This window comes from Juglans microcarpa x Juglans regia, chromosome 1D, assembly GCF_004785595.1.
Source record: "Juglans microcarpa x Juglans regia isolate MS1-56 chromosome 1D, Jm3101_v1.0, whole genome shotgun sequence".
Taxonomy (NCBI): domain Eukaryota; kingdom Viridiplantae; phylum Streptophyta; class Magnoliopsida; order Fagales; family Juglandaceae; genus Juglans; species Juglans microcarpa x Juglans regia.
In genome coordinates this window covers 4648732-4659070 of record NC_054594.1, presented here as the reverse complement: position 1 = coordinate 4659070, position 10339 = coordinate 4648732, and the positions used below count along the sequence as shown (strand labels likewise).

The 10339-nt window shown below is 32.8% G+C and overlaps 1 protein-coding gene across 1 annotated transcript; it reads right to left on the bottom strand.

The window, feature by feature from the left end:
• Window positions 1–4199: 4199 nt before the first annotated feature.
• LOC121239642 (probable disease resistance protein At4g27220) lies at window positions 4200–7206 on the bottom strand. Its single transcript, XM_041136922.1, has 2 exons — window positions 4998–7206; window positions 4200–4765 (listed from the first exon to the last, which is right to left on the bottom strand). Exons 1-2 carry the CDS (start codon window positions 7204–7206, stop codon window positions 4200–4202), a joined length of 2775 nt encoding a protein of 924 aa, XP_040992856.1.
• Window positions 7207–10339: the final 3133 nt, after the last annotated feature.

Sequence of the window (10339 nt, the reverse complement as noted above, 5' to 3'; positions counted from 1 at the left end):
TCTTGAAAATGATGTCTGAGAAAACAGGATCAGTGGGGCTCTCTAGCATGGACCTGAATCATCTCCAAGTTGGGGGTGACATGAGAGGAAGGTGGGATATTCACGTAAAGTGATTACTTTGGGTAGTTTTTATCTAAATTTTTTAAAATCGTGTCAAGTGAGACAAATTAATAGAGCTAAAGAGGGATATATCTAATTAAGATGAAAGAATTAGCAGAGACTTTCAAGTCTTTGTTTTGTTATTTTTTCCTTTTTCACATTAATAGTCTAACCTCTAATATCGCATCAAACGCGTTAATGAAGACTTAACTCCTAAAAGACGAAATATCGAAAACAAAATATATTAATTAAATACACTTACCTACTCTTCTTCTTCCTTTTTCTTCTCTCCTTTTTTTTGCCAAAACAAGTTTCAAAAGCCGGCCCCTTTGGCTCTCTTTGACTACCATTACGCTGACTTGTAACTTTTGATACATATATATAGGTTATAAAAATTCAAAGCCATAGAGCTTAGTCGACGCCACATCATGCAGAGCCGGCTATATTGAGTGAGTCGGACACCAAAAAGGTCATCATGTGTGCAATTAATGGACCCTACGCCCAGTAAAGAGCGCAGAAGACACATGCATTCATATAATATTTATGTTAAGGATCCGGGTGAGAATGTGTCCCTGCAACCGCAAGTTGGATCTGGGAAAGTTATTTGTTTCAACAAGTGGGCTTGATTTCTGTTCATGTACTTTTTGTATTTATAACTTTGAAGAAAAGGCCAGGCCAGGCCAGCATTCAATGCATATTAATATAATATCGAAGCTAGCCTGTATATGAATATTATTGCATGCTCGGAGTAATGGTTAAAATGCTAGGAATGATGATATCGAGTGGTAATAAATGCAAGAGAAAACTAAAGGATTGTGGACAGGTGTTGATGAGGCCACTACTTTTCCTTGAGGCCAATGGAGCTATATAGAGCTAGCTCTCAAGCGTACGTGCACTGCATCATATATACCATTGAACCAGTTTTGACTGCAAACGTGGAACGTCAGGCCACTGAGCTTATAATGCATTTAACCACTCATGAACTGGTCGCAGCTGACTTAGTAAATTGCACTATTATTAGTTAGCAATGATACATACACATTAATTTTTACACAAATATTATACACCTTCGCCTATGCAGGATTGTTTGGATGAATGAATCCGGACGGGATGTGGATTTTTGGATTTGGAGATTTGAAATCCAAATGTCTTATTTGGATGATCATGTATAAAGGAAAAATTATATTTACAATATAAGGTTGCATATATAAGTTTTGCATATTTTTTTTTTCTTTTTTTAAAAAGAGGGGGTATATCTGATCAAACCTGCATTAAAAAAAATTTACTTTTTTAAATATAGTTGATCCCACTTTTTTCTTAAAAATAGTGTGTGGCTTGTATACTCTAAAACTGTATATAACATTAATCATATTAAAATTTAGATTTGTATCAAACCCAAATAGGCTTTTACGCTTTTCAAGAATATTTTAGATTTGTGATTATAATTAATTTTAGATACAAATTATAATCCAAATCTAAATCTAAACTCAAATGAACTCTTCCACCTAAACGTCACCCTAATGATATTATCGTGTAATATTGAAATGTTTAGATACCATTATTAACTCAAATAATGATATGATCAGTTTGAATAATAATTGTGAAAGAAGTGTATCTTTATTTTTTGCTTTTATCAATTGACCATTTCTCATACTATATAGATGAATTTTCTCGGCAAGTGTTTTTTTTCAAGAGAATATATTATAATCTTTGAAAAATTTGTTCAGTCCATATATAATTTAGGTCAAATTGATGAATTTAATTAGAATAATAACTCCCTTTAATTTATTGAGATATATTTTCAACACGGAATTTTAAGTCTCTCGTCAGTTTCCGTCATTTTTTATTTACTGGTCATCAAGTATAAATCTATAAGTTTGAATGAAAGAGAGCAGCCCCTTGCTCTATATAATAGTCGGAATTTAAGCTTATAGCTAGCTACCTACCTAGAAATTGCATGCCTTTGGGAATTAAAAACATGCAATTGGAAGGCAACACGTCAAAGAAAATAATTAAAAGATACACGCGTATTTGCTTTTAACATGTCAATTACAAGCATGTATGGATAAGCTGAGGTTTCTTATCTTTTAGGCCTTTTTGTTAATATTACAATTAATTTGATATACAGTCATCATCAGGTACCGTTTTAATTCAAAAGGAAATTACATTACCTGTCAGTGTTTTGGATAGAGTTCTCCAGAGTTCTTTATTTCTGATATGAATTATAATGTAGGAAAAGGTTATATTTTCAATTTTCTTTCCGTCAAAAAATAAAAAATAGCAAAACAAATTGACCACGATATTAATTTTTTTTTTTAAAAAAAATTAAAGGCAAATGATCATATGCATGGATATTGTTTTATTATTTTTCTATTTTCTTCAAAAACAGGACAATACTCTAATTTTTTTTTAATGTATATGCAATATTATCAATAGCTCAATATGGTAATAACATCTTTGGACTCCTCCATCGGTAGTTATAATTATTCAAAAAATCTATTTTTTTTTTTTTTTTTTGATAAAAAGGATCTCATTCCATTCATTGAAGAGGACATACAATTTTGACTTCAAACAACAAGTCAATTACAAACGTTAATAGAATCTCAGTACACTATTGTGACTGACATGGTCTAGTCCAGATGGCTTATCTCTAAAGACCGAAGTCTAAGAGATAGCACAACTCTGTTCCCAACAGAGTTCACAGTAACCAAACATAAAACTCCATACCCAACTAGGTTGAGTATGGAGAAACCAAATAGTCGTAAGACCTATATAATATCGTATTTGGACATCGTGAAAATTACATTTATTCAAGAGATCACTCAAAAACCAAGTTGCTGTAAAAAAAATAATACTATACATGACTACCATCTTGCTTTTATCAAAATTTTATAAATGCGGTACTTTTTTATCAAATATTTGGATCATTTATTTTTTTAAAAAAAAAATCAAAAGTGGGATGAGCAATGTATGTCATCTCATCCAAATAGAATATAATGATAGGCTGGTTATGCTACTTATCATCTCACACCACACACCATATATATTTTTATTTTTTTAATTTTATTTATGTTAAACTATTTGAGTTGTTCTACTCATCTTCCATACATCACATACTTATTATGAAAAAATGAAAAGAAATTAAAAGATGTGTGGTTGTGGGATGATGATCAGTAAATCAATTTTTCATGGTGTAATATGCAGAATTTTCTCTACTCAATTCCCTTGTTGGGTTTGTTTATGACAGACTTTTTTTTTTTTATACAAGGGAGTTGGGGGGGGGGGTTTGAGCCCAAATTTTTCATTTGGAGAACATGGTCATATGTCGTCAAGACATCAGACTGATCTTGGTTGTTAGATGTTTATTTAAGCTAGCTTGCTTGATATCATTATTTGTAAGATTGAGCTTGAAATAATTATTAATTTATCAATCAAGTACTAATTATATCTCATTTTGAGTAATGTTAGATAATATTGTTTGTTGCCTTCAGTACTCTCTATACGTAGTCGACAATCTTATATATTTCTAACATATTGATACTTTACGTCCTGAAACCGCCAAATTACTAATTCAATGTTCCAATCCTTTACTATTTCTCTAAGTTAAAGAGGGAATTGGATCATGAGGATTGGTTTGATGCCGGAGATGTTCTGCATGCCGTGTCCTAAAAATATAACACTAAATTAAAAACAAATAGTTGTAAAAGAGGTGTATTGTTTTACACTCATGTTCTGCATGCCGTGTCCTAAAAATAATTGTAAAAGAGTTATTGTTTTACACTCATGTACGGTCCTATTTAAGACAAGTGGAAGGTCATAAAATATTATTTAATACATCAAATCAAATGGCACTCACAAAATACATTCAAATACATCAAATGGCACACGTAATATAAACTTCCAGAAAAGTATACATATATTGCACACATCACTTCAACAAAAACACGTAAAATATTATTTAGTTTCGCCTGCATGCATTCGGCTCCAATGTGTTTCCCTCCGACTAGTTTCCATCTTATTAATTATTGCTAAGTGCTCAGAAGATCACAATCGGTCACGTTAACCTTCACTTTATTACCCGGCCAGGTCTTTTCGTCCCCTCAAAGATTCCTTAATATGGGAAGGTTCCTCAATATCAATTTCTGTAGCTTTGGGGTAATAGGATCTGGAGCCATATTGATCTCATATAATGGAAGATAATTGAAGAGCTCTTCCAAATTGGAACAATAGCTTACGTCGATTACTTCTAGGTTTGGCATTGTGCGAATAGAGTTCCCAAGGGAGAGAAGATATTTCATCTCACTACAGCCAATCAAAAATATAGATTTCAGTCTCTGCAATCTCAGCCCGAGATGGTTGACTAATTCTGAAATGCTTTCAACGCTCATACGTATCAGAATAAGTTGCTCCAAATTGGGTAATAGGTCATATTGTGCTGCACATCGTCCGGTCTGAAAACTGCTATCCCAAATCTCAAACCTTTTTAAATATGTAAAGCTGCCAACACTGTTAATGACCAAGTCTTGTAGCATCTCATTCAGTCCCCGACAACTAATTATGTCTAGATAACTTGCAATACTCAACCACCACCCGATCTGTCCTCCCGAGAGATCAATTTCATTCATTATGATGCATCTTTCGGCATTTGGAGGTGCATATAGTTTTCCTGCAGAAAATAATTTGTAAATAATAATGAAAACTTTTAAATTAATATATTTTATTGAATTGTGAAAGAATAGTAAGAAAATATCAAATAAAAATATTATAAAATTTAAAAAAATATTTTAATATAATTTTTTAATATAATGTTTATTTTAACATTATTAAAAAATTATAATAATTTGATAAAAAATTAAAAATTTCAAATTTAAAAAAATTTTATTTGAATGATATAATACCTATAAAATAAGGATGGTACGGCCGTACGATGGCAATTTGGAATCCTTTTAATCTATTTGTCAAGGAAATAATTGTATCTTGGCAACTGTGAGAGGGGACCCATTCCAAACAGATGGCTAAGAATTGTAACCGCTCAAGGCATTGGAGCTCTTCAATACATACTTCTTCCTCATTTACCCCTCCCTTCACTTTCCAAATGTAGTTACTGTCTGACATGTCCAGAACTTCTAAACTAGACAACTTGGATATGACTCCACCTTTAACCGCTTTCATTTCGTCAGTCCTCCTTAAGATTAGATGCCTTAAGTTGCTGAGTTGCTCCAACCCTCTTGGCAATTCTCTGATACCAGTACAAGAGAGATCAAGCACTTGAAGTCTACTGAGCCTTTCCAGCGGGGGCAATTCTTCGAGGTACTCGCAATTATTCAAAAGAAGAGCACGGAGATCATCCAGTTGAAGTAGAGAAACGGGCAATGACTTGATGCTGGTCCAACTGATATTCAAGACTCTCAGTGCTTCAAATCCTTTCAAAAATCTTTCAGGAATTAAGTCAAGGCGAGGATTATTTTGTAGTAGCAAAGTTGATGCCTCTGAACATTGTATCACAGACTCATCATCAGGTAGTCTTTCTAAATCGTTATCCATGAAAGAAACTCTTTTGAGAGAATTTGATAGCTCAGCAGCTGAAATCTCTTTCAACCCTTTCCCTGAACGAACAAGGGATTTACTTCCATCCTCGATGCAGGTACTTGATGCAATCCATATGCTAACATCACGAACAACGTCATGCATCTTCACTGTGCCCTCATAGGAACCATCTTCCAACAAACAGGCGTCCTTCAGATTTTCAATCAAACTAATTCCTCTACTGTAGCAATCCTCATACTTTTCTTCATCATTAATCAAACCTTCCGCCAGCCAGTACAATACTAGTTCATCTATTTTAATTGAGAAGTCCTCTGGAAACAAAGAGCAGTAAAGGAAACAAGTTTTCAAGTCTTTACCTGCTAATGAGTCGTAACTCCACTTCAAATGCTTATAGACCTTCTCCTCAACGCCTGCTGCACAAGGCTCCGATCTTCGCAATTGATTCAAAGCATGCTTCCATACCTCAGGATTCGTCTTTCCTCTCATTGCCGCTGCCACGGTGATGATGGCCAAAGGCAATCCCTCACACTCTCTACAAATTGCCTCTGCAAGTGGTTTGATTTGATCTGAACTAACCACGTCCCTCGCATATCGACTAAATAGTTGCCAAGCGTCTTTATCCCTCAAAACGCTCATTTTAACTTCAACATCAGTCAGCATGTTCCTACATACATCCAAAGATCTAGATGTCAATATGATCTTACCACCGCTATGATCTTCAGGCCGTGGGACACCCAAAATGTCCAAATCAATTTTTTCCCAAGCATCATCGAGAATGAGAAGAAAACGTTCCTCCTTTAGTCTTTGATGAAGTTGAGTAGCCATTCCATCCGCCCCCGAACTTTCTTCCAGATTCAAAAGCAGTCTGGAAGCTATTCTCATCTGGACCCCTTTTATGTCCAAATTCTTAGACACTGTAACCCACAGTACACAGCTAAAACGCAGATTTGAATTATTTTCGAGCAGCTTATTGTTCAAATTTCTCACCAGATTAGTTTTGCCGATTCCTCCCATCCCCCATATACCAATTATCCTGTTTTTATCTTCAGACAATAGAGTCATAACTTTGTCTAAATCTTCTGATACTGATGCTGTTTGATCTTTAATTGAAGGTCCAGGAATCTGCTCCACTGCTTTGACCTCTGAATAATTAAAAGCCACGGAACCAGCAAGGGAACTTCCCACTTCTAGAAGCCTTTCTATCTGTTTGAGATGTTCTGGCACTTCCCTGCTTATTCTATACCGCTTAGTAATGCAGCTTAAGAAACATCGGGAACTCTTTGCTTCTTGAATTTGATCACACTGACGCTTCAGCTCTTCAACCTCCCCAACCCACACAGTGGCTTGTGATTTTATTACTTTTCCTTCTCTCTTAGCAAATTCCATTTCTTTTGCTACATCATCTCTAAGATCCATAAGGGATTTCATCTTCTTTTCCAAAACACCAAGCTGTTGTACTGGGCCTTTGACAATTTTCTTGATCGTAGAATAGATAGAGCCACAGAGAGGCGGACCAGTTTCTACGACCGCTCCACTGACAATCGAAGACACGACTTCCATGCCGGAAATTTTGCTTTGAAAAAACTCAGGCAAAGAGCTGCTGATCAAGAACACTCGTTTTCGCAGCTTCTGATTAAAAATGACAATTATTGCTCTCAATTTTTTTAGTGGAGAAACTAGTACAGGAATGGCAAAATCCCAGAATTTCGCTTTGAAGAAACTCAAAATCGAAAGGACTGCAAAAGAAAACGCGTGTTAAAAGTTGTTTTCTTGCTTTTGTCCTCTTACGGAGTGGAATCCAATCAAACGCGTTGTAAAAGTTTTTTTTATCTTCTACGAAGAATCCAATTAAACGCGTTAGATTGGATTCCACTTCAACGTCCAGCTTTAAGAAGTAGGGACAAGTCACAAGACTCAAGAGTACCAGTAGGTTGTTGGTCCCATTGAATAATCGGGCGGGGGGGGAACTTGGTGTCCATGTGTTCCACCAGATTGGTTGAGTGGCCACTCATATTCCTACCTAAACTAGGGAGTTTGTCGAGTAAACATTACTGTTCTACCGATCTTTGAGAGTGAAATACTCTTAGTTTTAATCAGTAAAAAAAAAAAAAAAAATACTCAGTTTTTTTAATCAAAATAGCCCTATCTTATCTTGTTTGTTTGTTTGCTTTTTAAAAAAAAAAATATTATTCTGAACGTTTGTCACTCTTACAATCATACAAGATCGTATTTAATTTTGATAATCTTTCCGATCATGTACAGCATCATTTGTTCGCCATGGTTACATCAATTCCTATATAAACAAGAGTACTATACAGCTATATGTCAAGAATTCGTGAGACCATTTACGAGTGGAAGAAGAAGAGGCGGACGAGGAAGAGGGTAAATTGAATGCCATTGAGGAACAAGTTTATGCAATTCAATTCTGAAACAGAGATGTCCACTAGTCTTAAGTAGAGAAGCAGATGCAGCTTTGCAACTTCTTGTCAAGCCTTTGAGATGCCTTTCGGTGGGATTTGTCGTTAGGGTGGACCAGAAGTCGTTGTCTCTGTTCAAACTTGTTGACAAAATAAAATGTATAGTGGATCTAATTATAAAATATATATAAAAAATTGATTTTAATAAAAAAATGAATAATAATAAAATAATAATATTTTATTATTATTTTGTCTCAAATATACATAAATTAATGTGAGAATTTTATTTGAATGATAAAATGAATATGTAAAAAAAATTATTTTATATATATATATACATACACTAATGCTAATGTTATGGACAGGAAGGCATTAATAAAGAAAAGAATTTACTTTCAAAAAATAAAAATAGAAATAAAGAAAAGAGTAGCAACTTCATTCTAATTTTCAGGCCACTCAACATTTTGATCACGAAAACGCGTAGCTGAATTAAATAATATTAATATAAGAACCATTGAAGAAAAAACACGCTTACAAAGGCCCCACACACGTGATGCTCACACAAAATATTAATATCAAAGCCCCATTTGTTTTTGTATTAAATAATATTAATATCAAAGTCCCACTACTTGTGTCAATTCACATATATGTATAAGAATAATATTAGTATATTTTTTCATTTTATTCTTTCATTTTGATTGTTTATATATTTAATTTTTTTTACTTATTGATTAAGGGAAATGACTATTAGGTTAGGTTTGAATATTGAGATAAGATGAGACGATTTTATATGAAAGTTGAAAGTTAAATAAAATATTGTTAAAAAATTATTTTTTAATATTATTATTGTTTTAAAATTTGAAAAAATTATTATTTATTATATTTGTATGAAAATTTAGAAAAGTTGTAATTATAAGATGAGATTAGATGAAGCACTTCACTATCTCAACGGAGCTTTATTATAATTTTTAAAAAAATTAAAAAATTAATTATTTTTTAATATAGTCAAGTGTTTAAATTAACAATATGTTGAACGTGTAGAACAATAAAATTTTTAAATAGGTATACAAAAAGGAAAAATGGATTACAAAATTATACAAGAGCATTCATAATAGTTTCTTTATCTTATCTTTTAAAATACATAACCAAATTTCACTTTTTCTATTTTACATAATGACTTTTACAATATATCATATATAAGTTTATCTATTTTGTCTTCATATCATTTAAATAATTTTTTTATTCCTTTTAAATATTTCATTTCTACCAATAAATTTACAATATCCATATATATATTTTTTATATTGGCAATATATTTTTATATACAATGTAATATAATTCTATTCTATACATACAAAATAAAAATATATAATCCAAATAAAAATAAAAAATAAAATTAAAATAAAAAAAAAATTAGTTAAAAAATATTTCCAATATATATTTTTTTTTTTGAAGAAAATGAAATAGATGTGTTTAAATGATAAACAATAAAAAAGACTTTGATTACATGGTAAAAATCATAAAAATAGAAAATAAATGAGTAAATAAAATATAAATAACAAAAAAATGTTTACAGGATAAATAGTACCCGCTACATGTAGCAGGTAACTTTAGTTAATTATATTTTAAATTTCTTTTTATATAATTGGATGGAACTCATTTTCTAAACAATTCTTCAAATAATTTATATTTTTTGTATAATACACAAGTCATTGACAATGCTAAGGGGCAAACCACAATGGCACCATTGAGACAATTATTTTCTGTTTTCTCTTTATTTATTTTTAAAGACAAAAGAATTGTACAAAAGAATTCCACATATTGACGTGGAATTAATATAGTCATTGCTGCCTTAATTAAGTTTTGAAAAGATTATGATATAGACGAACGAGAAATTAGAAGAAATCAACACTTTTTCTTTCTCTCCAAACAATTTTTCTCTCTATCCAAGCAACCAACTATCTCAGCCTCTCCGCCTAGGAAGTGGAGTTTCGGCTCCTCCCTCCCTCCGACTATCCAGCCATCGATAGCCATGTATATCGATTTTTTTTTCGATTTTTTTTTTGTTCTAGTTTTCCGGTTATAGCATCAAGATATTCCGATCTGCTGCTTACCGACCTTCTACGACTGCCATGTGCCCCACCGTCGGACTCCCTAGCCGTTAATCTGTCAGACGGAATGAGAAAACAGTCCAAACATGTGGCGCGTGTGTCTCACGCGCAGCTTACAATGCGCGTGAAACCCACGCTCCACCGTGCCAAGGTGAATCTTCTGCC

What these genes read in the sequence shown, in the direction of transcription:
- LOC121239642 (XM_041136922.1), bottom strand. Translation starts at nt 7,206, where the DNA reads ATGGAAGTCGTGTCTTCGATTGTCAGTGGAGCGGTCGTAGAAACTGGT. An exon ending in GTACCATCCTTATTTTATAG is followed by an intron (nt 4,766 to 4,997) that starts GTATTATATCAT and finishes TATTTTCTGCAG; the next exon opens with GAAAACTATATGCACCTCCA.